At 66.7% G+C, this 26,926-nt stretch overlaps 1 protein-coding gene across 7 annotated transcripts in view; it reads right to left on the bottom strand.

Annotated features, from left to right (window-relative positions):
• Positions 1-16,057, bottom strand: part of INF2 (inverted formin 2) — a 29,339-nt gene extending 13,282 nt beyond the window's left edge. For 2 of the 7 annotated variants that reach the window (XM_072762477.1, XM_072762480.1), the window contains exons 1-3: positions 4,163-4,345; positions 2,193-2,592; positions 2-117 (exon numbers count right to left, since the gene is read on the bottom strand). In XM_072762477.1, the coding sequence (XP_072618578.1) occupies positions 2-117; positions 2,193-2,592; positions 4,163-4,249 (603 nt within the window). In that variant the 5' untranslated portion in view covers positions 4,250-4,345. Of the gene's footprint in view, position 1; positions 118-2,192; positions 2,593-4,162; positions 4,347-12,372; positions 12,381-12,573; positions 12,690-13,591; positions 13,732-15,871 lie in introns of those variants that run through there. The other 5 variants (XM_072762478.1, XM_072762481.1, XM_072762483.1 and 2 more) reach the window with 5 other exon arrangements.
• Positions 16,058-26,926: the final 10,869 nt, after the last annotated feature.

Genomic DNA, 26,926 nt, shown 5'->3' with positions numbered 1-26,926 from the left:
CCTTGTAGTGGTCTAGGGCGTCCAGGGTCAGCATGTGGCCCTCGGGTGAGTAGATGCACAAGGCAGCCAGCAGCTCGAACACCTGCTTCTTGACCATCACGTTGGACGTGTCCAGAGCTGTCAAGGGCAGGTGAGTCTCAGGGGGACCCTTCGATCCCAGGCCTGGGCTCCTCCTTCTTCTGTCCCCCCAACCCTGTGCCTGGCTGACCTGACTCACACTTCACCAGGAAGGGCAGGACCTGCAGCTGGGCTCCAGGGGGCGCTCTGCACCAGCCCACTGGCCATGTCAGGGGCTGGCCTGGCCTCTAGGGTGGGCTGGCCTCTGGGGTGAGCTGGCCATGGGGGTGGGCTGGCCTCAGGTAGTTGGGCTCTGGGGGTGGGCTGGCCTCTGGGGTGAGCTGGCCATGGGGGTGGGCTGGCCTCAGGTAGCTGGCCTCTGGGGGTGGGCTGGCCATGGGGGTGGGCTGGCCTCAGGTAGCTGGCCTCTGGGGTGAGTTAGCCTCAGGTGGGCTGGCCTCGGGGGTGGGCTGGCCTCAGGTGGGCTGGCCTCGGGGGTGGGCTGGCCTCGGGGGTGGGTTGGCCTCAGGTGGGCTGGCCTCGGGGGTGGGCTGGCCTCAGGTGGGCTGGCCTCGGGGGTGGGCTGGCCTCGGGGGTGGGCTGGCCTCAGGTGGGCTGGCCTCGGGGGTGGGTTGGCCTCGGGGGTGGGTTGGCCTCAGGTGGGCTGGCCTCGGGGGTGGGCTGGCCTCAGGTGGGCTGGCCTCGGGGGTGGGTTGGCCTCAGGTGGGCTGGCCTCAGGTAGCTGAGCTCTGGGGGTGGGCTGGCCTTGGGGGTGAGCTGGCCTCAGGTGGGCTGGGCTCTGGATGGACTGGCCTCAGGTGGGCTGGCCATGGGGGTGGGCTGGCCTTGGGGTGGACTGGCCTCGGGGGTGGGCTGGCCTCAGGGGTGGGATGGCCTCTGGGGTGAGCTAGCCTCAGGTGGGCTGGCCTCTGGTGTGGGTTGGCCTCAGGTGGGCTGGGCTCTGGGATGGGCTGGCCTTGGGTGGGGGGGGTGGACTGGGCCCTGGGGTGGGCTGGCCTCGGGGTGGGCTGGCCTCGGGGTGAACTGGCCTCGGGGGGTGCTGACCTGCCTCTACTAGGGTACCAGAGAGGCAGGTGCCACAGGGAGGGGCTCAGAGGCGGGGGTCTCGGGCTGGGCTGCACTCAGAGTGGCTCCTGCTGGCCCTGGCCCCAAGGCCCACACTGGCACAGCTCCCCGGGCTGAGCTCCTGCCTCCCACCTCATCCCCTGAGCTGGGCAAGTTTTGGGGGTGTCCCTTATGGGCCTTGGTGAGAGGCCACAGAGGAGTCTACATGGGCACAGCCAGGCCCGAGCTGCATAGGACAGGCCGGAGGTAGCCTCTGCCTTGCTTACCCACACGGGCACTCACCCACCCACGGGCCGACCCACCCGCGCTCCCCAACAGAGCACCAAGCATCCAGGAGATGCGGTTGCTGCCAGAGAGCGGCACAGCCTGGCAGGCAAGGGACGCACAGTGACCTCTGTTCACTCAGGGCCGCCTGAGGTCACTCCCACAGATAGAAGACTGAGAGCAGCCTGGGGAGACTTCCTGGAGGAGGTGACCGTGAGTCAGAACTTAAGCAGTGAACAGGTGCACGAAGGCAGAGAGCAGCCTGAGCCAGAGTGGAGGCTGGGTGCTGGAAGGCGAAGCCCCCCGGGGGTGGGAGCAGGGCATGGACAGGGTAGGGGTGTGGGGAAAGGGGGAAGAGGACGCCGCCAGCCGCCAGTGCTGGCCAGAGCCGCAGGGCTGCGGGCCTGTGAAGCTCAAGGCGCTTGGGGCCAGGCGGAATGTAAGCGGGTCTCCTCAGGTGGACCCAGGTGAGCCTGGCTGCCAGGGCCTGGACCAGGGTGGCAGGTTCCAGGGCGGAGGGAGGGGTGTAGGCCGGAGAGGGGGGCAGGGTGAGGCGAGGCCAGGCGAGGCCAGAGAGCAGAGAGGGCAACCAGGTGCAGCGGCTGGAGGACCACGCTGAGCTGACCCGGAGGTCTTCTTCCTCCAGGAAGCCCTCCCTGCCTGGCCCGTGAGTCCTCTCCTGTGACCCCAGCCCTCCCTCGGCCCTCCCCGGCCCGGAGCCTCACCCTGACCGACCAAGGGGGCGTCCGCGCCAGCCCCCCCCCCCGCGGCGGGCCGCGGCTCACCCAGGGACAGCTGGCGCACGTAGGCCTGGTTGCTCAGGATGTACTCGATGCCCTGCTGCGAGTTCATGACGGCGCGCACGCAGCTGATGCAGGTGAGCTGCAGCAGGGCGTCGGCGATGCGGGCCACCCCGCGGCCGGACAGGCGCGCCAGCGCCTCGAGCAGCAGGTCCAGGCCGCTCTGCTCCAGGAACTGCACCATCCAGCCGCCGTCGCTGCCCTCCAGCCGCTTGCGCAGGCCCGAGTAGTTGACCACAGAGGGCATCTGCAGCAGCCGGATGCACAGCTCGGGCTCCGCGCTCTCCAGGTTGGCCTCGGTGGGGTCCGAGTCCTGCGGCCCCAGCTTCTCCTTCAGCGCCGCCCACTTGCGCTGCACACCTTCCTTCACCGACATCCTGCCGAACTGCAGGGCGGGGAGACGGGCGTGACTCCCGGGTCGGGGTGGCGGGGGCGCCCCGCTGGTGGAGGGACCGGGAGAGGCCGGGGCGCCAGCGGGGGCAGTGTCCTCGGTGTCTCCCAACCCCCGCCGCACGGGGTGGCCCTGCTTCCCGCTCACCCCAGGCCTGCCCCGGGGGCGGGGGGGACGCTGTGCCCTGGTCCAGTCAGGGCCGCCACCGCCCACGGGCTTCCCCTGTGCCAGCCAGGCGCTCCTCCCCACCCCCGACGGCCGCCACAGCGGCCACCGCCCCCCTGTCCCCCCGGGGTGCTGGGAACACCACTGACCCAGCGGTGACGGTGCAACAAAAGTGGTGTCTCTGGGGCTCCCTCCCTTATCTCGTCCCAGAGCACTTCCCCTGCCCAAGGGACCAGATAGGGACAACAGGGTGTGGCAGGTCCAGACCCTGGGCACTTCTGGGCTGCCCAGGCATCGGGTGCATGGCCGGGGAAGGGGCTGACCGGTGCCCACCCCGATGGCGAGCAAGGCCGGGCCCCGTGAGGAAGCAGCCTGGCCAGGCGGTGGCCTCTGGGGCCCTCAGCATCCCTCTGTGGGCCGGAGGACCGGGCGTCCCCCTAGGCCGAGCATGTGCAGCCTCAACAGGTGTGACCCCTACCCAGAATGCTCCCGAGCACAGGCCTTTCCCCAAGGAGGACAGGCTGGCTGAGCCTCTGTGCCCTCGCCACACCCACCGAGTGCCCCCCCCCGCAGGGCCCTCGGCGGTGACGCTGTCCTCAGCCACAGCCCCTGGGGCCTGGCCTCACGGTCAGGGGCAGCCCAGGCTCTCCTGCAACCATGTATGGCTCGGGTCTCGTACTTACCGTGAGGAGGGCGGCTCGGAGCTGCTGAGACGGCGCCCGAGAAGCAGAGCCCGGAGGACCACTGCCTCGTGCCCGGGGCCCGGCCCGCCACCAGCTCCCCGGCACCCCAGCACCCCCAGATTACAGGAGAGAAAGGGCCGTGGCACCTACAGCAGCCAGGCCACAAGCCCACCCCCAGCGCTGGGAAGCGCAGAACGGAGCCAGCCTGGACCCCAGTCAGGGGGAGGCTGTCCAGCCCGGCCCCCCTCTCGGGGCTGCCCGACCCGCCAAGTTAGGGGGCGCCTCTGAGTGTGGACAAGAGCCCAGGTGCCCATCGCTGGCCCGGCCCGGGGTCCCCAGCACCCAAGGTCGGCTCTCCTGGAGCCCCGCACCCCCTGTGCCTTGGGGAGCTCTTGGGTATCGTCCGGGCTCCCCCTACCCCAGGCATGCGATGCCCTGGCACTCCAGCAGCCCCTCCTCTGTTCGCAGTAGGTGCAGGCCGGGAGCCCAGCCCCCCACCCAGCCCCCCGGGGAGGCGGCCTGGCTCAGCAGGCTGCGGGTCCTGGGAGGGCCCCACTGTCCTCACCGGGACCTCTGGGAGCACCCGGAGAGGCAGTGGGTGTGGGCGTTGCTGCAGCGGCATGTGGGGTGCCCGTCAGCCCTCCCTGTGACCCCATGGCCTCCCCTGTCCCCCTCAGGCCTTGACCCTCTCACCCCCTGCCCCACCGCCCACTCACCCAGATGCGCAAGACCTTCCGGCTGCCTCTGCCCACCCATTCCAGGCCCTGCCTCGGGCTGCCCGGTGCGCTGTCCTGGCTTCTCATCACCGCTGACCACTGAGCCGCCCGGCTGCCAGCGGTGGCTCCGCACAGGGACGCTGCCCGGGGAGAGGGCCGCTCCCACCAGCATGAAGAGCACAGCAGAGGGGCCTCTGCTCACGCTGCCACCCGCCGTGGGTGCTGCCGCTTAAAGACGCAGCCAGGACTGACCCTCCCCTCCCCGCCCCGCCCCCGCCCCACTGGCCCAAGTCCCTGTTGCCTTGGCACAGGCTGAGCAGCTGGAACTAGAACTCTCCCAGGCCGGGCCCCCAGCATCCTCCGGGCCTTCTCTGGCCAAGAGCCCCAGGGGTCCCTGGCTGCAGAAGACAAGCTCCGGGCACAGCGTGCGTGGGCTAGAGCGCCCCGACCTGACACTGCCAGGTCCTCTCTGCGCACCCCAGCCCCCGGGGCCACGGGCTCACTGCCCCGGGAGACCCCTGCAGGGGCCCCCTCGGTGCACTGGGGGCTGGGACCAGGGCAGGCGGAGACCAGCCCCCTCCAGCTGCTCGTCCGCCAGGGATCCTGCGCCCTGACTCTCTCAAGCTGGTCACGCCCCTCCTTGTACACATTGCACACGTGCACATAACCACGCACGTGCGTGTGAACACACATCATGTAACACGTACACACGGACGTGACCGCCTCACACACGCACATGGCGTTACACGTGCACCACAGGATGCACAGAGGCACCACGTGCGCGCACCGCACGCCCGCGAACGACACCGTGTGACCGCAGGAACAATCCCCGCGCTTGGGACGGGACAAGCCAGCCGGCGCCCCCTCCCGCGGCCTGCAGTCGCTGCCAAAGGCAAGTGCTGGTGCCCGATCCAAGGGGCTCCGCGCGGGATAAACAGCCCTTGCCTGTTCCCATGGGGGGGGCGTTTGAACGTTCCTGCCAGGAGCCCCAGAGGGAATCAGGGAGAACAGCGTGGGGAACAAGCCTTCCCGGCGACACCCGGGACCCGCGTGGGAGGCAGGAGCCAGACTCCTGGGCTTGCTTGTGCTCGCGGGGAAGTCACGCTGCCCTGGGCTCCCCGGAGGCAAAGGGACAGCAGCTGTGGGTTCCCAGTGGACGAACGGGACCCGGGAGCAGGCAGTGAGCACCCAGGGGCACCCCGGGCTGTTGTAATACCGTCCACGGGCGACCGGCCCGGCCCTCCCGGGGCCAGAACCCCAGGCTGCAGGCCAGGCCTGGCGCCCAGACAGGGCGCGGTGGCAGGGACCCTCCCAGAGCCGGCCAGGCTGGGGCGGGCCGCAAGCTCAGGAATGTGACCTCGGGGCTCCCCACCCCACGCGGGGGCGGGGCCGGCCTGCCGGGGGCGGGGCCTGTGCAGGATTCCGCATTTCCAGAGCCTTTTTTGCAGTGGGCACCACCTGCTGAAGAGCACGGACTGTCTCCCAGGGTCCGAGTATCCGGAGTCTCAGACCCTACCCCGACCCTGGGGCAGCTTCAGCACCCCCCACGTGCCCCGCAGGCAGACCGTGCCTCCCCCTGCACCCGTGGAACTCGGATGGGCAGGGGCTCTGCAAAGGAGGATGCTGGGGCTTGGACATGAGTGGCACGTCCGTCCCCGATGCTGCTCAGCGGTCAATCTTTTCTGCACTAAAGTGGGGCTCCCGCTGCAGGGGGTCATGCCTCCCCCCCCCCAGAACCCTCCGGGGTCAGCCCACTGGCTGGGGTGTGCTGCTGGCCCATGCTCAGCCAGCCCACGTCGGGGCTGCCCCGAGGACCGGAGGAGACCCGCCGCTGGTCACCCATCTGCTTCCTGCCCACGCGCGGCCGGCCCCGCACAGCAGCACCGGCCGCTCCATCCGGGCACCACACGCCCAGGCAGCTGTGCTGTGCTGACTCATGGGAAACCGCCGCCCCTGCCTGGCAGTGCTCTGAGTGTATTCACAGGGGGACGGGGGACACAGGAGCACGGGCGAAGCTGCCCCCCCACCCCGACCTCAGAGTCCAACCTCTGCTATGCAGGTGGAGAAACAGCCAGAGAGGGAGCATGTGTCCTGGGCATGGCTGCTGGGCGGCCCCGGCCTGGGTCCCCTGGGCTCTGAACCGTGTGGTGGGGTGCAGACGCCCACGCCAAGTGCCACCGCTCGGCTCGGGCGAGGAAGGGCTTTGGCCTTCTCCTAGACCCCCGCGAGGGCTGCTGGGGGGCCTGGGGCCCAGGGGTGGGAGTGAGGCGTCGGGAAGGCACAGGCTGGGGACCTGGGCCCCCGGAGGGGGGTGGGCTACTGTGGGGAGGCGGCTTCCCGGTGGCCCTGCCAGCATCGCACAGGGGCTGGGGTGCTTCTGGGCCCAGAGCCAGCGAGGGCGCGGGGGCGGGGTGCAAAGAGGGAGCTTGTCTTCCTAGGGGAAGGCGGGTAAAATGGCAGGAGCGGGGTTCCGGGGCTGCCACACTGTATTTTTAGCTCCAAATTTTTCCACTGCCTGGCAACCCTTGTATTGTATTTCCAGCAGCAATTCCCTGGAGCTCAGGGGCAGCCGGGGCCCTGCGTGACTGGGGGAAGCCCCTGGAGCCGAGTCCTCCTCTGGCTCCCCAGCCCCGGCTCCCCTGGGCGTCCAGGGCTCGCACCACCTTCCCCACCAGGCCATTAGCCCTCAAAGGACTTGCCCGCCGTGGGCGCCTCCCAGGTCACGGTGCTGTGCACAGTGGGCCTTGGGTAAGGACCAACCACCCAGTGCCTCCCCGCCGCCCACTCACCCACAGGCACGGAGCACAGGGCCTCGGCCGAGGGCGCTGTCCTGGTTACCTAGGGGTACCCAGCCCCCTGCTGCCTGCCGTCGCAGGTCCCAGGACGGCCAGCAGGGCCTGTGTGTCCGGAGGCCTCACCTGGCCCCGCACCCCCACCCCGTGGAGGAGGCCGGCCAGGCCACTGCGGCATCGGGCAGCAAACAGAGGGGCTGCCTGGGGGCGGGGGGCATCAAGACTTCCACAGCAGCGCTGAATTAAAAACAGAGACAGGAAGTAGGACACGGCGCCGTACCGCGTGGGACTTCAGCCATGCAGCGACACGCCACGCAGGACACACGCCCGGATGCGAGCAAAAGTTGCATCTGGGGTGAATGTGGTCGCTTTTATCATTAGAAAGAGAGAAAGAGCACAGAGACAGAAAAGGCCCACCGTCCCTGGGGGACCTGGGCTCGGGTGGGGGAGCCGGCCACCAGCCCCGGGCGCCGGGGGGCAGGGCAGAGCGGGCGCTGGGCCCCCTCCTGCAGCGACGGGGAGTGGAGGGGGTATGGGCGGCGGGTGCTGAGCGCCGGGAGGCCAGGCCTGGGCTTGAGCCACTGGTCCCAGGGTCCGGGGGCGGGTGGGGTGATGGCAGACCTGGGGCGCCCGCACGGCCTGTCTGGTCCTCCACGGTCCCACCCTCCCGGCTTAGGAGGAGAAGCGGCGGAGGGGGCTGCCCTGGTGAGGTGAGGAGGACACACCTGGGCAAACAGGAACCCCCCGCCCCAGGGCATATCCCGGGCTGGGCGCTGCGGGCTGCACCTCCCGGGAGGGCTGGGGGTGGCCTGGGACGCCAGGCTTGCTGACGGGGAGGACAGGAAGGGCGGCGGCGCCCGCGCCAGGAAGCTGAGCTTTCGCTTCCACCTGCTGCGGCCCGGCCTCCGCCTCCCTGCCGCCGAGGGGCAAGGCCCGTGGGCCTCCCTGGGGGTCTGGGGGCATCCGCAGGGTTCGGGTCCTGAGTCTGGCGGCCGGGGGTGGGGAGGGGCCGCCCGCCCTACGCACAGGAGAGTGGCACGGGTGGCTGAGCCAGTCGCGGCGGATGCTTGAGGGGAGCGATGGGTGCAGACCTGCGGTCGGGTGTGGGGCAGCGCGAGGAAGGTGGCGGGGCGGCGGCTGAATCGGGGGCTGCTCTACCGCAGGCACCTGGCCGCGGCTTCCAACCGCAGGGCTTCCAGTGGCCGCGGAGGACCTCGGGCTGGCCGCCCCAATCCCTCCTCCCCGGGTTCCGGCCCCCAGATCAGAGGCAGCGCAGAGACACCTCCTCCGGGAGGCCCTCCGGTGTCCCTCTGTGTCTCCCTCCGTGTCTCCCTGCTGCCCTGGGGGGAGGCCTCTCGGGCCTGGGAGGACCCTGATGCCTGCTCGCCTAGGCCTCAGGCTTTGGGGTGAGGCTGAAGTCTGCCCACTGCCTGCCCCAGCAGTCCCTGCCCCTGGCCCCGGCCCACGTCCCAGCTGGAGGCCAGCGGGTGAACAAAGCAGTGGATTGAGGGGGGGAGGGGCCGCCGGCCGTGCCAGGGGCCATGGGGGGCAGGGGGCAGGGCACAGCTCAGGTTCCGGGTGACATCAGGCTCTGCCGCTGGCTGGCTCTGTCCCCGGGACTTCCCAGGGCCCGGGTTCCAGTCCCCAAGTGGGGATGAGCTGCTCAGCGCCAGCCCGACCCATCCACGGAGCGCCATCGGTCAACCGGGCCCTGGAAATGCCAGCAAGTGCTGTGCCCACTGCCCCCCGTCCCCTGCGCCCGCCGCCGCGCGTCCTCCTCCTCAGCCAGGCTGCCGGGGGCCCACACTGAGCTGGGACGCAGGCCCGCTCCGTCCCTGGACCCCCTGGCTCGGGCAGCCTGGCCCGCCAGGTGAGCAAGACCCCGGCGTGCAGCAGGGGACGCCCCGAGCCATTCCTGGCCAGTTGCCCCCGCCAGGCCCATCGAGGACCTGGTTTTCTCATCTGTGGGGTGGCCAGGACGTTCTCCAGGGGTGCACCTGCCAGCTACAGGGCCTGCCTGGCCTGCAGCGTCCCTCCCGGGCTGCGCCCCCACCCCCACAGCAGCCTGGGAGCACCAGGCAGGGCCCTAGGTGCCTCCAAGAGGGCAGGAGCCCATCTGGGCACGTGGGGCTCCTGTTCTCCGGCGCTCACGTCTGCACACGTGGGAAGGTAGACACGGACGGGCAGGGGGGGCGGGCGTGCCCTCCCCACCTCTGGGGGGGTGAAGAGCAGACGCCGGCCTCCCTGCTGTTGCATGCAGGCGGCCGAGCCAAGCCGTACTTGGGAGCAGAAGTGGGGACCCGGGTGGCGGGGGAAGCAGGCTGCACACTGAGGCCACACCCAGGGCCCGAGAGGACCCAGGACCAGGCGCAGATGGGGAGACCGAGGTCCTCTGGCATAGCTGGCCAGCCCACGCGGGCATCCACACCCACGTCCACCAGCACTCAGCAGGGCCGAGGTGGAGCTCAGAGACCCCTGCCCCACCGGCTGCGTGTGTGCGTGAGTGTGCGTGAGCAAGTGTGTAGGGCAGGCTGGGCGCGGGGCCGGTGCAGGGAAGCCATCACCCAGGGCTGCGTGTGTGTCCGGAACTGGCCTCCTCCGCCCTGACCCACTGCGCCCTGGGCTAGCCTCGAAGTTCAGGCCTCAGTGGGTCTGCCTCCACCTCCCCAAGTGTTTCCCGACTGGTCTCCCACCCACAGAGGGCTCCAGCCCGCAGCCCTCAGCAGCCCTGGCCCCTCACCCTGCTCAGTCGGCCCGGGCCACCCCTGTGGGAGCAGGGGGCCCCGGTCCACCCTCCCACCTCCCAGCCCCTCTTCTGGCTCGGGCCCAGCTCACAGGAAGGGGGGCGGTGGAGGGTGCTGCAGCAGCACACGGGTGGGAGGGGACCCCGACCTGGGCGCCACCGGTGGCAGAGAACTGCAGGCATGAGGTGGGGCTGGGTGGGAGGGTGGCCATGAGGGGGGCGGGCAGGAGACAGCATCCTGTCCTCAGGTGGCCCCAGGGGAGGGGCCTCTGTGGTCTCGTCATCTGGGCACCCGTGACCTCTGTGACCACCCCGCACTGCAGGAAGGGCCGCCGGCCCAGGGGTCCAGCTCAGCAGGCCTATGGCAGCCGCCGGGTGCCCCGGTGCCTGCCCCCTCCCCTGTTTGGAGCCCCGGGGGTGCTCCCAGGCCTGGACCACGTTCTCCTATTCCCAGAGTGGTCCAGCGCTGCGACCCCGAGGGTCCTGTGATGGTGCCGAGCGACACAGGGACAGCCTCGGTCGCCACGTGCTCCCCTGGGGCCACCAGTGCTCACCCTGACCCCCGTACACCGGCCCTCTGGGCCACCGGAGCAGTGAGGGGAGCATCGAAGCAGATGCACACAGTAGGAGCTTTATAAATGCATCCTGCCAAAACGGCACCACTACAACCCAGCAGCTCTGTGCCTCAGTTTCCTCTTCCTGAAACAGATGATGACCATAGGACCCAGGCCTGGCTGGGTAGGCGCCAGGGTCGGAAGCCGTGGGGTGGGAAGGTGTGACAGGCTGGCTCAGTCCTTCGCTCCTCTGCACACGGACCCTGCTCAGGACGCCGCTCAGGAGGCCCCGAGAGCCCGCGCACCCACCCACTCCCTTCCTTGAGCACCCCTCGGGAGGACAGTCAGCAGCGGCCCCTCCTGGGAGGACAGGCCCCCCGCCCCCCCTCCTCCCCGCCTGGCTGGGGAGGCGGCTGGCGGGCACCATGAGAGCTTCCCTCCAGCTCAGAGTTACCTCTGCGGGCGGGGTAGACGGGCAGCTGTGTGGACAGACCCCACACCAGCTCAGGACCCTCCCGACTAGGGTGAGGCTGGTAGGCGGCCACGTGTCAGAGCCTGCTCTCACACCTCCAGTGATGGGGGGCTCATCCCCTCACATGCACTCCTTCCTCCCCAGTGGGTTGAAACCAGCGTCCTGGTCTCGGACGTCCAGGGGCCCCCAGGCGTGGTGGCTCTGTCTGGGGACGGCCCCGAAGAGACCAGCTCCTGCCTGGCCTCAACCTTCCAGTCCTGGCCTCTCTCCCCCAGACTCACCCCTGTTCACTGTCCCGAAATAGAAGCGGACATGCCTTTCCCAATCCGCTGTGTCCACTGGGCCTTGACCCATGCAACTACTAGACACCTGCTGTATGCAAGCCCACAGTGCGGGAGGGAGCCAGGGAGCCGAGTCAGGTGAATCCCTCTGACTGGGGGGGGCTCTGTTTTCCGGTTCCTCCTCTGGGTGCCCCGGAGAGCCCTCCGCCCCAGTGCAGAGCCGGGCGGCGCCCCCTGCACCCACAGCAGCGCCCCTCCCCAGCCCTAGGAACCCGCTAACTTTTCCAGCCTGGAAAATCACTGCACTTTGATGAAAGGCGAACAGGGTGTACGTGAGGTTAGGAGCGCCCGGGGGCCGGCATGTGAGGTGTGTGCAATTAGCTCCGACAGCTGTCAGCACCTCCACAAAATGGGGGGGCTTCACCTGAGAGTTAACTCTGCAGTTAAGCAGCAGAACCCCGGCAGAGAGGCTGCCTGGGTGCATCCCAGCAGGGCCGCCCCCGGTCCCCTTGGTCCCCCCCAGCAGGGCCCGCTGCATGCACGGGCCGTGACCACCCGTCCATGAGCCCCGAGCTCCTGGGCCGAGAGGAGGATGGGGCCGGGGCAGCGGTCAGCGGGGGGCTATTGCCCCGACTTGGCTTTTTAAACCGAGAGTTGATGCCGTCCTGGTGAGGGAGTGCGAGGCCCCGGACCCCAGACCCGGCACCCTCTCCCCGCAGGCCCCCTGCCCCCGGCAGCCCTGTGGCGGGGCTTTGAGGCATTTGCTCTGGGTGTCTTCCCTGCCATGCCTGAACCCTGTCCCCATCATTCAGGTGCAGATGGGGAAACTGAGGCCCAGAGCAGGCAAGCATCCTGCCCAGGTCCCACTGCCTGGGGAAGCAGGGGGTGGGGCTGGTGGGAAGAAGGGAAGTTCCCAACTCCAGCTCCCCCGAGGGTGTGTGTGCCGGACCCAGGCAGGGCCACCGCCCTCTAGGCCACAGTGACTCCTGCGTGGCCAGCCAGGACAGGGCACTAACGCCGCGGTCACCAACGGACCCGGCCCTGCAGCCCCTGAGCTCCCCAGGAACAGCTGGAGGCTGATGCAGGCACCCGGGTAACCCCCCTTCCTCCCTGAGGTCATGCTCATCCCGGGGTCCCTCCTCGGGAAGCGGGTTCCGGGGTGGGGGCGCACACAGCAGCCTCCAGCCCCACCCGGGGACCCCGGGGCAGCGATGGGGGCCGCGCCCGGCCCCGCGGACACCACCACGGACACCAGGGGCGGGCGGGACCGGCCGCCGACCCGGAGCCGAAGTTTATTTCCCAACTGTGGCTGATCCGCGGTCGGGAGGTGGAGGCGGCGGCCGCGGGGACGCGGAATCCAGCCCCCACCGGGCGGGGCGCGGGCCAGGGCGTGCGGGCGGCGTCTGCGCGCGGGTGGGCGCCCGGGGAGGGGGGTCCCGGGGAGGGGCGACCGGGGGGGGGCCGCGGCCAGCACGCACCCGCGCCGCCCCCGGCCTCCCCGGCCCCAGAGCCCCGCGCTGGGACTCAGTTTCCCCGGCGGCTCCTGCGGGCGCGGAGGCGTGGACTCACCGGGCGGGGCGCGGCGCTCGCTGGGGTCGGGCCGGGGCCGCGGCTGCCGGGCCCGGGGCTCCGCTGGGCTCGGGCTGGGCGCGCTGCGGGCCGGGCTGGGCTCCCGCTCCCTCCGCGGGGCGCGCGGAAGAGGAGGGGCCGCCCCGCCCGCCGGCGGCCACGTGGGGAGCGGGCGCGGCCCGGGGCGGGGCCGGGGGGGTCCGGGGCTCCCCGGCCCCGCCCGCGCCCTGCGGCTCTGGCCCCCGGCGGGGGTGGCGGTGCTGGAGCCGGGGAGCGGGGCCGCCCCAGACCTCCCCGTGGCCGCCCGGCCCCGCCCGCGCGCCCCCCCGCACCCCTGCAGCGAGCTGACCGCCCAGCCACAGGGCTCCGGGCAGGGGCCCCTGCAGACGCGCATCCGCCCCCCCCACCTCCGAGCACCCCTGTGGGAGACCCGCTCTTCCCCGCCCCTGCATGGAGAGCACCGCCCCCCCAGCCCCCTCCAACCCGCGGCCGCCCACCGGCCTCCGCCTCCGGGAGCCCCCGCGTGCTCTGCCCGGGCGCCCCCTCCTCTTGCCCTGCCTCATCAGGCCCTGGACACCTGGACGGCGACCCCGACCTGGCCCGCGGTGGGTGGGCCCGCCCTCAGCAGGCTCAGAAACCTGGCTGAGTCGCTAGGGAGAGGCGGCCCCCAGCCCTGGAAGTCCCTTCTGATATCTGACCCTCATTGGAGCTCACAGGGAGCCGATGGCCCCAGGCCTGCGGGCTGGGGCGGGGGGGGGGGGGGCGCAGGTGCGTCAGGGGCAGGTGGGGGCAGAGCCCTGGCGCCCGGCCGGAGCTCGCTCAGTGTGAGTCAGGCCGGGACTTGCTTGAACTGCCAGGTCCCACCTGTGAAGGAGAAGGACGCAGCCTCTAAAGCTCGTAATTAGGGCAAGAGGAGATGTGGACAGAGCAGCCCTGTCCCCGGTCTTGCCTGACAAGCCTTTCCCGAGACCTGCGGTGCTCAGTCCCCCGGGAGGCAGGCGGGGTGGGGAGGACTTACCGCCGGAGGGCACGGTGGGCAGAGGGCAGGGCACCGGTGCAGGTGCCAGGGCCGGGCCCACGGGCTTTCTCAGGCTCACTCCTGCTTCTGCCCAGGACCGCGTGCCCGGCGGGTGGGGACAAGGGCTGGCCTGTAAATGCCCGCTCCCAGGGGCGTGTGCACCCCTGCTCAGCCCAGGAAGCCGTCTTGGGTCCGCCCCCGTGCAGGGGTGGCTCCTGGCAACAGGCCATTGCCAGATGAGGGCCCCTGAGTACCCAGGGGAGCCAGCCAGGAAAGGTGCCTGCCGACTCTTGGACCCTCTCCAGCCGGGAGACTCGGGATGTGATGGCCACCCCTGGATGGGGACCCAGCGATTCCTGGAATGCAGCGAGTCCTTGCACGGGCAAGTGTGCCTCTGCCTGGAAGGCTGACCAGGCCCCTCCTCCCCACCCCCTGCACCTCTCCCTGCCCCTCTGAGCTTTGGGGCTTCCTCGGGGAAGCCTCCCGGCCCTCCCCGGAGCGGGGTGTCCGGCCTCTCCATGCTCTCCTGGATCCGGAGCCCGATGCCTGGCTCTGGAGGCGCCTGGAAGTGGGGTAAGACACGGGCCGGCTGACTCATTGCCACCCCGAGCAGGCGCCTGGCGGCTACCGGCTGTGGTCACTGGGTGTGCCTGTTGACCTCGTGGATGGAAGAAGGCAGTGGAGGAAAGAGCGACCTTCTAGCCTTGAGCCTGGGCTGGGAGGATGGCCTAGCCGGGAGCCCGGAGCTGAGCAGCTTCTCTGCACCCCTCACCCCTGCTCTCACCCCCGGGGCCTGGGGCGTGCGCAGAAATCCGGAGCCTCACCCAGAGACTGGAGCGGAGGCCTGACCTGGCCTCGGTCTGCGTCACAGCCAACGTGCCGGCCCTTCTGAGGCCCACTCAGCCGTCGGGTCCCCTGCCCCGATGGAGCAGAGGGACTTTGCAAGGTGGACTCCTGCCCAGGGCTCTCCCCGCTGCACCTGCCTGGTGCAGGTGGGCCCCAGGGCAGGGGGGGTCATGCCCCCACCCACCCCCGAGGCCTGAGTCGGTCACCGCAGGCCAACGGGTAACCGGCCAGCAGGATGAAGAAGGCAGGGATGTGTCCGTGTGCGGTGGGCGGCCGAGGCCCGGGGTCGGGCAGGCTGTGGCTGCGGGCACTGGCCTCAGGATGGCTTTCCCCTGGCCTTGGGCTCCGACCCACCAGGCCTCAGCCTAGCCTTGGGACATATAAGGGCCCCCTCAATCCTGCTCCCCACTTCTTTTAGTGCCTCTGACCCCCAGGCATGCCCCCGTCCAGGCCCCATTCCGCCCTGGTTTCCTGTCCCACCTCAGAAACTTCCTGCAGCCACACCGTCCAGCACACTGATGATGGACGTTCTCTCTGGAAGCTGTGTCTACCCGGCGGCCCTTCCTGGGGCTGGGTCTGCTTTTGGAGCTGGGGGTGCCCCCGTGTGCACTCCCAGCTCTGGATACCCGGATGCCTGAGGCCAAGAAACACGCTGGAGCTCTAACCCGTGGTCAACGGACTAACACGGGGGCCGGAGTTCGTGTGCCACCTGAGCCTGACGCTGCGGGAGCACGCGCCCCCTGCACACGCTCGGGCATAGCACGGCCCCGCCGCCCCGGGCCTGCACAGAGCTGGCCGCCACCCCTTGTCAGGAAGCAGAATTCGGAGGTTGGGATGAGCAGGCTTTGGTTCTGCCAGCGTGAGCTCTGCTGGGAGCAGGAAGGCAGGCGTGGGCATTTCTCAGAGAGCAGTCTCCCGGCCTGACATGTGACGCGGAGGTGAAAGCCAGGACAGCCCTGAGTGTGGGGGGTGGACGCCCAAGGGCCCAGAGACCCCGAGCAGCAGCCTGGCCCTCGGTTTCATTTCCCTGCACAGGCACCCGAGTGCTTTTTATTGCTTTCATTTTGAAACCTGCTTCCTTAGTGGGATGTCCTGAGATGACCTCTGACACTGCCACAGGATGGAGTCAGCAAAGGCATGCCAACCCACCCACCCCCGGCCAGCCGCCAGCCGCCCACCCCCCCACCCACCTGTCTACCCCCACACCCTCCCACCCTTCCTCTCACCCACCATCTGTCCATCTCCCCACCCACCCACCCCACACACACTCCCAAACACCCACCCACCTGTCCACCCACCTGTCCATCTGCTCGTTATGCACCCATCCATCCACCCGCCCTTCCATTCATCTCCGCGTCCACTCGTCCACCCACCCACGCACCCACCCGCCTGCCCACCCGTCCATCCAGCCATCCACTTCAGGGCTCATTCTACCTGGTGAGTGAGAAGCTGGGTACCCAGCGCTGCCACAGAGCAGCTGTGACACCTCGGGCAGCCACTCTGCATCTGTGCTTGCTCATAAGGACACAGCACCTCTGAGCACCTCCAAACGGGGGAGCTGCAGTGGGGGGTGGCTGTGGGCCCGTCTCTCCCTCAGCACCCACTCACAGCAGCCTCTCGGAGTTTCCCAGCTCAAGCTGCAGGGAGCCCCCGGGTGCCTGCCTGTTGTGCCTGGTGACAGGAGGTCGGCGTGGGTCGGGGCCTACCTCTGGTGGAGGATCGGGGTCCAGGAGGTGGGACCAGACAGCGACTCCCAGGAGGGACAGTGGCTGGGCAGGTCAGTGGAGGTTTGGGCCAGGCAGTGGCCTCTCCCCTCTTCGTTTGAACACCCACGCACACTCATAGGACACGCTCGTGGTTCGCAGAGCCTGTATCTGCGAGCTCGTCCACTGCTTAACACGCATCTGGACCCTTAAAACCACAGCCATTTGGGAGCATGCCCAGGTGGCAACGACTTTGAGTCCCCCAGGGGCAGGCCCCCAGCGGAGGTCCAAGGAGGCGACGCCCTGCCTCCTGGTTTCTTTTTCTTTCTTTCTTTCTTTCTTTCTTTCTTTCTTTCTTTCTTTCTTTCTTTCTTTCTTTCTTTCTTTCTTTATGATAGTCACAGAGAGAGAGAGAGAGAGAGAGAGAGAGAGAGGCAGAGACACAGGCAGAGGGAGAAGCAGGCTCCATGCACGGGGAGCCCGATGTGGGACTCAATCCCGGGTCTCCAGGATCGCGCCCTGGGCCAAAGGCAGGCGCCAAACCGCTGCGCCACCCAGGGATCCCCCTGCCTCCTGGTTTCATTCCACCCCGTGAGTGGGGGTCCTTCTCGGGCCTATCCTGTAACGCATTTTCCGCATTTTTGTCCGTTTGTTGGAGATTTCGCTGTTGAAATGGCTGTCCAGTGTGGGGACGCGCCTCCCGAGCACACACCTGCGGGGGGAGACTTCCGTCAGGTGCCGGGTACCAAGCGGCGGCCCGGAGCTCAGAGGGAGCCCGTGAGCGCGTACGGATGACCCTTGGCTGGCGGGTCTGCTTAGACGGGGGCTGTTGAGTAGATCCGGCCGGTGCGTGAATGTACTTTCCTTACGATTTTCCCGTAACGTGTTCCCTTCTCCGGCTTCCTGCGAGAACACAGCGGATGATCCACGTACCTCACAAAACACGTATGAACTGGCAGTTTATGTTACCAGTGAAGTTTTGGGGGAGTTAAGAGCTGCATGGGGGATTTTTGACCGCGTGGGGCTTAGCACAGGTCCAGGGGTCAACTCTACACTAAATAAGGTGCTTGTAGCCAGAAACACACACGGAAGCGGGTTGTGTGTTGATCGGCCAGTGAAATGTTGGCCAGAGGCTGGTGGACCCTGACCCTGCGTCCCCTAGGAGCAAATTCGGCGTTCGTGGTGACCGGGGACAACCACCACCAAGGCCCAGGCTGCTGAGACTGTGCAGACGGCACCTGCTCCTTCACTGTCCTCTGCACCCGCAGGCCAAGGACGCTGGCGTGTTGGTGGAGCTGGCCAGTCTCCGGGTCTGTGGTCCCTCTGTCCCCAGCCTGCTTCCCTCCGGCCCCTCTCTGAGCTGGACAGGCCAGTGATCCCTGGGTGTCAGGCAGTTAGTTGGTGGCCTGCCCTGAGGGCCGGGGTGCCCAGGGTCATGGCTGGAGATGCAGCCTGCCAAGCAGGGAGCAGCCCGGGGCTTCCGCAGACCCCCAGGGGGACAGGCTGCCCCTTGCCTCCCCTTCTCTTGGTGGCCACAGCTGCCTCCGAAGGTGTACACGGACAAGCGGTTTTCTCCGTGGTTCTGCACAGATAGGTCAGTGTGATGGGGGCAGAGAGCCGCTGAGCCCTGACTGGTTTGTATACTGGGGGGCTGTGCCCCTTTGTCCAAAGAAAGGCTTCTGCAGTCGATGAGGGGGCACCCCTGGGATGAACAGCCTCGGTCCTGGGAACTGGGGAAGGGAGTCATTGGGGGCGCACCAGATGGAGTCCCCCCGGGGGGTTCCTTAGGGCTTCGAGGGTGAGGAGGGCCTGGGTCCCACTATGCCCCCAGCCCAGGGTCTGCTGTTGCACATCAAGGGTGGGTCTTCTCCTCCCTCTAGAGAGGCAGGGCTGGGGCGGGGAGAGGGGACGGGGCTCAGGGCCAAGGGCGTCCAGGCGGGGGGTCGATGTGTCCGACTCTCCCTGGCGTTCTTGGAGAGTCGGGAACCGGGTCGGGAACCGGGTCGGGAATCCCTCGCTGGTGGTTTCTGGCTCCTGGACCATGTTCCTTGGAGACACGGCGCCACGCCCGGGCGTCTCAGGTCTCCACCAAAGTTCCAGGGACGAAGCCTGCTGACAGAGGCACTGATGAACGGAGTCGCGGCTGGTGGCCCGGCGCCCCCTCACTGGGGCCCAGCCCTGGCCTTCACCCTGCCCCGGGGACCCCAGCGTCCCAGAGTAACCCGAGTTGGGGTCTGGCCTCCGTTTTGCCCCTGTCGTCCCTGAAGTGGGCGCTGAGCCTCTTCGCCTTTACAGAAGAGCATCCACTCGTGCACCTCCGCCGTCCGTGGAGAGCGTTGACAGACTCACAACAAGGTGGGGACCCGGTGGTGCGCCCCGCTGGCCTGCTCCGCCCTCAAAGCCGGCCGAAGGGGATCCCAGGGGGGCCCAGCGGTTTAGCGCTGCCTTCAGCCCAGGGTGTGATCCTGGAGACCCGGGATCGAGTCCCACGGAGTCCAATGGAGCCTGCTTCTCCCTCTGCCTGTGTCTCTGCCTCTCTCTGTGTGTCTCTCGTGAATAAATAAATAAAATCTTCAGAAAAAAAACAAAAAGGCCAGCCCAGGTCTCTGCTCCCAGCCCCTCCCAGGCCTCCCCGCCCCTCGTGCGCCCCCTGCCCCAGTGCCCAGTGGGCCTGTTCGTATCCTGCACAGCTGCTGACGTTTAGGAGTTGCAGATAACCAGAAAGTTCAAGCCCAAATGTGGTCGTTCTGCAGACACTGGTCACGCCAGTCGCTAGCCTGAGACCTCTGTGCAGGGTGCTGGCTCTGGGGGGTGGCCCCGCCCCCTCCCTCTGGCGCTCCCAGGCCCTCCCTCCAGGGAAACTCTCTGCTCCTCCCCACCAGTGGGCCCTGCTCTCCCGCTGAACTTTGACCTCTCTCTCAGGCACCACACGGCTTGTGTGTGATTAGCCTGTGGTGTCCTGGCCAGGTGTGGCCCAGGGGGTGCACCTCTGAGCGAGCTCCCCCGCCCCAGCTCTACAGGGATGCCTCAGCATGAACCCCGGGCTGTCCCACCAGGCTCTCCCCTTTGGGCCCCCCTACCCCCCGGGTGGCACCCTTCTTTCCTTTCATGCATCGATTCCTTATGACTTTGGCCATATATATATTTTAATTCATTGATGAGAGACACAGAGAGAGGCAGAGACACAGGCCGAGGGAGAAGCAGGCTCCCTGCGGGGAGCCCGATGCGGGACTCGATCCCCGGACCCCGGGATCACGCCCTGAGCCAAAGGCAGACACTCAACTGCTGAGCCACCCGGGGGTCCCAGTTTGGTCATATTTTAAAACTGAACTGGAAATCCAGCTCTAATTCGATGAGCAGAGCGGTGGCAGGGCTCGGCCGCTGGCGGGTGGTCACTCGACTGTGTGCACGGCCGCGCCCTTTGCCAGGGGGGGCAGCTCTGTTGTGGGAGCGCCCGCCAGGGCCCTTCTAGAGTCGGTCCCCAGCCCCACCAGCCCCTCTGGGAGCGACCAACGCACGTGGAGGCCACGGAGGCGAGGGACAAGCGTGGCGCCAGACTTTCTGCCCATGGCTGTCACGAGGATGTCCTTTGTCTTTTTCCCATTTTAAATCGTGTCCGTTGTTTATGTACTGAGCACAGATGCATCATAGGATCCCTATTCAAAGCTGTGCAAGGGGGACGGCGAGGGGCCCCCTCCCTGCCTTAGCTTCTCGGGAGCCCTTCACACCCCTCCCGCGGGAGCCAGAGCTATTTCTTTGCACGGTCCAGGCTGTGAACAGCCCCAGCACCTGGTCCCCACCCCACACCCCCCAGCGTTTGCTCCTCGGGCACTGGACCCGGCTGGGGAGGGCGCCCAGGGAGGTTTGCTGAGTGAGTGCGTCAGCCTGAGCTCAGTTTCCAGTGGGTGGGGGCCCCGTGGGTGGGCTGCGGTCCGAGTGAGCCCAGAAAGCAGCTCCTGCATCCTCCAGCCAGACCCCACCTGGCCGAGGGCAGGCCCTCTCTCGGGCCCACCTCCCACACGATGGGTTTGTGTGTCTACATTTCCCGCAGGAAGAGCTCCAGGGCTCCAGCACCCCAGCGGGGTTGTGGCTGGTTCGGTCCCGGCCAGGGGACCCTGCTGACCCCAGCCAGCAGAGCCTGGACTCTTCTCTCCCCCGCCCCCCTTGTGCCAGGGAAGAGGCGGCCAAGTCCTTCTCCCAAAGCTGCTGATTCAGGCCTGAATCATCACGCGCTTCCCTGGAGTGGCTGCTGGTGGGGGGAGTGGCCCGGAGGGGGCTGGGCGGGCTGGGCGTGGGGGGGGGGCAGGGGCCCTCTGACCACCTCCCCAGTGGCCCTGTGCAGGCAGGGGGTGAAGCTGTGAGCTGCATTCCACAGGCGGGCCTGGTCGGGCCTGACAGGCCTGGCGAGGGTCCCCTGGAGGTCAGTTATGCCCTGGGGACAGTGGGCCGTGTGGCCCAATGGTCGGCCCCAGGCCCAGATCCTGGCTCTGTGCTTGTCTGCTGCCAAGTCCTGGGCAGGCACCCCGCCCGCTTGGAGCCGGAGGGCCCCCTTGGTGCCCCAGTGGAGGTTCGGGTCCCACCGGGGCTGCCCCGAGGGTCGAGTAGTGTGAGTTGTGCGAACCCCTCTGAGCAGTGGCCTCCACTGTGTGCGAAGATGAGAGCCGGGCTGTAGATGCAGGGGTGGGAGGTGAGGCCCAGGGGTAAGCAGCCCTTCGGTGACCCGGGGGGACAGCCGGCCACTGTAGGCTGGGGGCTGAGGGGCAGGGCTGGGGGGTCAGGAGGGCTCCTCCGGACAAGCCGCGGAGCAGGTCAAGGAGGGCAGGAGAAGGGGTAGAGTGGGCTTGACCCGGGATGGGGGACAGCCCCGGGGTAGGGGGGAAGCCGGGAACAGGGCCAGGCTGGCAGGAGCTGGTCGCAGCAGCCAGGAGTGCAAGTGTGAGTGTGAGTGCACGTGTGTGACTGTGCATCAGAAGTCAGCTTCCGGTTTCTGCCGCTGGGAGCACGGGCCACCCCTGGGCCGTCTGTCGGTTAGGCCGTGGGAGACGTGGGTGCCCGACAGAGAAGCCAGCCAGGCTCCCCCGTATTTGCTGCGGACGAGGTGAGCTGAGGCCGGTGGGGCACGCGGTGCTTGCGAACGCTGGGGAAGCTCAGGAGCCCTTCCTGACCACCGCGCTGCCTCCCTCTGGGGCCTCAGCTCTGCTCTGCGGGGACCCCAAGAGAAAGACGGACAGCCGGATCTCTCCGGGGGTGGCTGGGCGCCCCGCAGCCCTTGGCCGGGCCCGCCAGGCCTGGGACCTGGGAGCCTGGCTGTGCCCCTGGCCCTCTGGGCGGCTGGCCCAGGGCCTGGCCTCGTGGTTCGCCTGGTCGTGTGGATGTGGGTCAGTGGCCACGGCTCCAGAATGTGCGGTGGGCAGCCCAGTGGCAGAGTGTGGGAGGAGCCCCAGGCCCCACCTGGGGGGGGTGCTCAGAGCAGCAGGTGTTACCACCTGTCGACAGATGGGCGCCCCGTGTCCCAGGGGCTAAGAGCTCGTTTGAGGCCACACGGAGGGCAGGAGCCATGGCCCGGCTCGAAGCTCACATGGGGGGTCCCCCACTGGAGCAAGGCTCCACCCCGGAGAAAAGCAGCCGTTCAGCACCGCAGCCCCCTCCACCCACGGCCCCCCACTCCTCCTCTCCCCTTCACCTGGTAGGAGGCCAGGGAGCTTTGGTTATTCCGAGGACCTGCAGGCCCACAGGAGGAAGCCAGGAGGGCGCTAGAGTCTGCGTGGGGGTCAGGGCCTTCGGGAGCCCCTGCTGGGACTTCCCTGGCCGGAAGGTGCCCCTCGGTCAGGCAGCAGGGGCCCCGGGCCTGGTTCGAGCAGGTGTGCGGCCGAGGGAGCTCCCTGGGGTGGCCCAGGGTCTAGGGTCCTGGACAGCCCCAGTCCCTGGCCCCGGAGGCTCCCCGAACTCAGTGTCTGCAGCAGTCCTGGTGTGGGGGGAGGGGCGGGACGAGAGGGGGTGGGCGTGGGGTGCCTGCCGCTCTCTCGGGGGCGGGGCGGGGGGCTCTCACGCGGCCCTCTGACAGGTGTGCATGCAAGTGTGTGCCCGTGTGTGCCCTGGTCCTGGGGCGGCTCTGCGGCAAGGCCAGGCAGGAGGGGGAGAGGAAGGGAAGCTGGGGAGGCAGAGAGGAGCTGGTGGGGGCCCCCCCGAAGGGCCCTTGGGGACTCCCGGGGGAGGACTGGGGTGAGGGGGAGCAGCTCTGGGCTGAGGGGCCTGGTGATCCCGGGTGGGTCTGCACTGCTGGGCTCGGGCTCACACTTTCCTGGGAGGAGGCTGGTCTGTCTGGTTCCTGCAGCATTCCACACTGACTCCGCATCTCCTTCTGGAAACTTCTCTCGTTCTTCTCCCTGAGGACTTCCTCCTAGCCCTCCCCTCCCCCTCTGCTTGGCCCTTTCCCAGTGTCCCTGAGAACCAGGGCTCAGCCGGAGCTGCCCAGCCCTTGCCCCTCCCTGGACACCAAGGGGGAGCCCAGAACACAGGGTCCTCCCTGCTGCTCAGGGGTGCTGACGTCAGCAGGTGGGCAGGAAGTGAGGGGCTTTGGAGGGGTCTCCCCTAGGGCCGAGGGCGTGCAGCTGGGGCCGCCTGGGGTCAGCCCAGGCTGGGGAACCGGCAGCCCTTCTTCGGCCAGGCCTGGGAAGGGGGTGTCCCGGCCCCTCCGGCCCCTCCGGCCCCTCCGCCCAGCGTTGTCCCCGGGGACTGGGGACTGGCGGGGCAGGTGGGGGGAGGGGGCTCCCAGGCGGGGGAGGGCAGGCTGCGGCTGCTGTGTGGGGCTGAGGAAGCAGCTGCGGTCTGAGTCATCCTCCGGAAAACGAAGGAGGCCGCTTCCATCACCATCTGTCTCCTTGGGAAGAGGAGGAGGAGGAAAGGGTGGAGGGCTGGGGGGGAGGAGGGGCTGCGTCTCACCTTGGGCCTTTCCTACCGGGTCCCTGGGCCTGACTGCGGTGGGCATGTGGGGGGGGGGGGTCTTTCCCAAAGCAGCTCTCACTTCAGCCCCCACAGGGCCCTTGAATCAAGGGGCGGAGGTGGGGGGGGTCCCATGCTCTGCACAGCCAAGCAGGCTATAGCAGGGGCTCCTGCCAAGGGGCTTCTCAGGATTCCCCCTAGGGACTCCCCCAGTTCAGGGACCCCAGAACCTGCAAGCCGGTCCTGAGCTTAGCACAGCACGGGGATCAAGTACCAAACCCCTCCCCCAAGCCTTGTAGTGACCCAGATGTGCCCTGGGGCTCTGGGAACCTTGGCACCCCCACGCGGGCAGCTCTGGGCGGGCCTGGGAGACCAGCTGCCACCCCGGAAAGAACCCTGCGGGGGCTCTGACAAGGCTCGGCCCTTCCCCTGTCCCCCACCTTCCTGGTCCCCACGGCATGGGGGGGTGCTCCCTCTGGGAGCCTGCCTCCCCGCTCCTCTGGAGTTGTTAGTTTCCATCGCGTTACGTGCAGATGGGACAACTGAGGCCCCAGAGCGAAGGGGGTCCTGGACCCCTAGTCTCAGCGAGGATCTCCCCCAGGCTGCAAACCTGGAGCTGGGCCATGTCCGTGGGTTCCGGAGTGTGGAATATGGGGCATATCCCAGCAGGGCCATGTGCTCGGATGAAGGCTCGTGCAAACACTAACTGCTGGGAGCTGGCCGGCTGCCCTCCCGCATGCCCTCCCGCATGCCCCCCGAGCCAACGAGCGGGTGTGCTCCCTGCCCCTCCTCCGGCTTCCTACACGCCTGCTTTGCCTCTCTGGGTTTCAGGCTTCTTGGGGCTGGCGGGGCAGGGGTGTTCAGGGTGATCGTGCACTGCTCCTGACCTGTCAGAGCCAGCAGGAAGCCACCGGATGGTGGGGGACGGCGCCCTGGCCCCTGGTGCTGGTGGGGGTGCCCACAGGGGTACGCCCAGTCCTGGTAAGGGCCAGCCCCGCGACCGGGTTCTGGTTCAGAGATGTGGAAGTGGGCAGGGGTCTTTTGGTTGCAAGAAACCCAACCCGATGGAGGCCAGGAGAGAAAGAGGGATGGTCCCACCAAAGTCTCCTCTTCCAGGCGCCTGTCTCAGCGTCGGCGTCAGCTTTGTCTCTCCCTCCCCGCCGCCCTGCTCTGGCCAAGCCTGCCCATAGCTCACTGCCTACGGCTCATTGCCTGGGGCCCTTGCAGGAAGGGCCATGCTGGTCATGAGGGGCCCCACCCCCGGGAGAATTCTGAGGACGACCCCCAGCCTCGGACATTCTCAGCCCACATTCTGGGGGCGAGGAGTGTGGGCTGCTTTCTACAAGGCCTCGGGTCAACAAGGGGGCCGCTCTCCAAAAAAGGAGGGCCGGTTAGTAAGACGTCAGCAGGGGCTGTGGGCCCGACTGGGAAGAACCCCCTCCCTACAGATGGAGGTGGCCTCCCTGGAAAGATGTGGCTCCCAGGGCTCAGGACCCCAGGTGGGAGAGGCCTATCCACCTGGACTGGACATCCGCACTGAGGAAGCCTCTGGAGGGCTGCCGGGAGAGGCTGGCAAGCTTGGCTTTGGCCACAGGGGTGCTCAGCTATCTGGCAGCGGCTCCTTGGTGCTGGGTATTGAGAGGTCACCTTTTATGTGAAATCAGGAAGAGGCTGGAAGACTTCGAAGCCGGTAGTCAGGTTCCCTCCTTCCCATGTCAGGCTTCCTCTTGCCCGGGGCACAGCAGAGCATTTGCATTTTATAGATACAGAGTCTGAGCAGATTAACCCCGAGGTGGTAAGATGTGTCTGAGCTGGGGGTTTCCTGTCAGCAGGCACTTCTTTTGCTTTGCCCTGGCTCTGTCATGGGATACTTAAGGCTACTTGGTGTTAAAACCATTACAGTATCCAGTATCCATCCATCCATCCATCCATCCATCCACCCACCCACTCATTCATCCATCCATCCATCCATCCATCCATCCATCCATCCATGCACCCACCCACCCACTCATTCATCCATCCATCCATCCATCCATCCATCCATCCATCCATCCATCCACCCACTCATCCATCCATCCATCTATCCATCCACTCATCTATCCAACCATTTACCTACCTACCCACCATCCTTTTACCCATCCATCCACTCATGGATCCATCCACCAACTTACCACCTACCATTTATCCATCCACTCATCCATTCAGCCATCCACCTACCCACCCACCATCTACCCATTCAGCCATTCATTCATCGACCCACCCACCCACCATGCATCCATCCATCTATCCACTACCCATCCATCCATCCATCCATCATTTGCCTACCCACCCACTCATCCATCCATCTATCCAGCCACTCATCTATTCAACCATCTACCTACCCACCCACCATCCATCCATCCATCCATCCACCAACCTACCCACCCATCATTCATCTATCCATCCATCTGCCTACCCACCCACCATCCACTTATCCATCCATGCACTCATCCATCCATCCATCCATCCACCCGCCCACCTACCCACCATCCATCCAATATTTATTGAGAGCCTACTGTGTGTTGGGTGCAGGGTTGGTACTTGTTCAACCAGGTAAGCAAAGGCACAGCAACACCCTTGAATTGTGTTGCCAAATTTGGCAAATAACAATACAGGACAAAAAAAAAAAAAAAAAAATACAGGACATCCAGTTAAATTTGAATTTCAGATGAACAATGAATCTGGTTTTGATATAAGTATATAACTGTGTCCCACGTATTACACGGGACATGCTTAGGCTGAAACTTGTTGTTTGTCTGAGATTCAGATTTAGCCGGGCATTCTGTGTTATCTGGTAGCCCTGCCCTGGTCGGCTCATGAAACAATGGGGTGATAACACACGTCCGCATTCCACGCGAAGGATCTAACTTAATCCTTTTCAAAATCTATGAACTTGGGGATATTATGTCCATTTTAAAATTGTGAATACAGAGGCTCAGAGAGGTTAAGAGAGTTGCTCAGTGGGTGATGGCTAAGCCAGAAACACAAAAGAGATGTTTTGGGTTTTTTTGAAAAGTATTTGTTACTAAAATATCAAGCCAGGCAAAAAGAAGTTACAAAAAGAGTCTGTGGAAGTCTTTTTTTTTTTTTTTTTGTGGAAGTCATTTTAAATCTGACCACCATTGTTCAGTGGCTGAGCTTTATTCCAGACATCGTGCTTTGCAAATACAATGTAGAGTGAAGGAGGTTGGAAGTCACTGAAACGCAGAAGGGATAATCCTGGAATGCTTTACCCTAAAATCAAACATCAAATTTGTCTCATTTGGATTTATTTTTTTTTTAATCTTTATTTATTTATGATAGTCACAGAGAGAGAGAGAGAGGCAGAGACATAGGCAGAGGGAGAAGCAGGCTCCATGCACCGGGAGCCCGATGTGGGATTCGATCCCGGGTCTCCAGGATCGCGCCCTGGGCCAAAGGCAAGCGCCAAACCACTGCGCCACCCAGGAATCCCTCATTTGGATTTAAACAGAAGGAATTGCTGAGTTTCAGGGAAATGTCTTATGACCACAAAGGAGCCTGGTTCTCAGATCGTCTCCCTAGACTGGAAGGCACGGACACAGGCGGTCCTGTCTCTGCCGCCGTGGTGGGCGCCCACTGAGCCCGCGTGGACGCGGGCCCAGCACTGTCCCCGACTTCCTCCTCTGCTTCCCGAATGCGCGGCACCTGTGGTTCCTCCCGGGACAGGGTCACCGAAGTGGAGCATCTGATGGCACCACCTGAACCGCGCTGTGACCAATGTGCCGAGGGAGGAGCCCGTCCTCCCACCCTGCCCCTGAGCTCCCCTCATTTCCCCTCCTGCTCG

Source organism: Vulpes vulpes, chromosome 6 (assembly GCF_048418805.1).
Source record: "Vulpes vulpes isolate BD-2025 chromosome 6, VulVul3, whole genome shotgun sequence".
Lineage (NCBI taxonomy): Eukaryota > Metazoa > Chordata > Mammalia > Carnivora > Canidae > Vulpes > Vulpes vulpes.
Note: the sequence above shows the minus strand (reverse complement) of the source record. Positions and strands in the feature narration are given on the sequence as shown.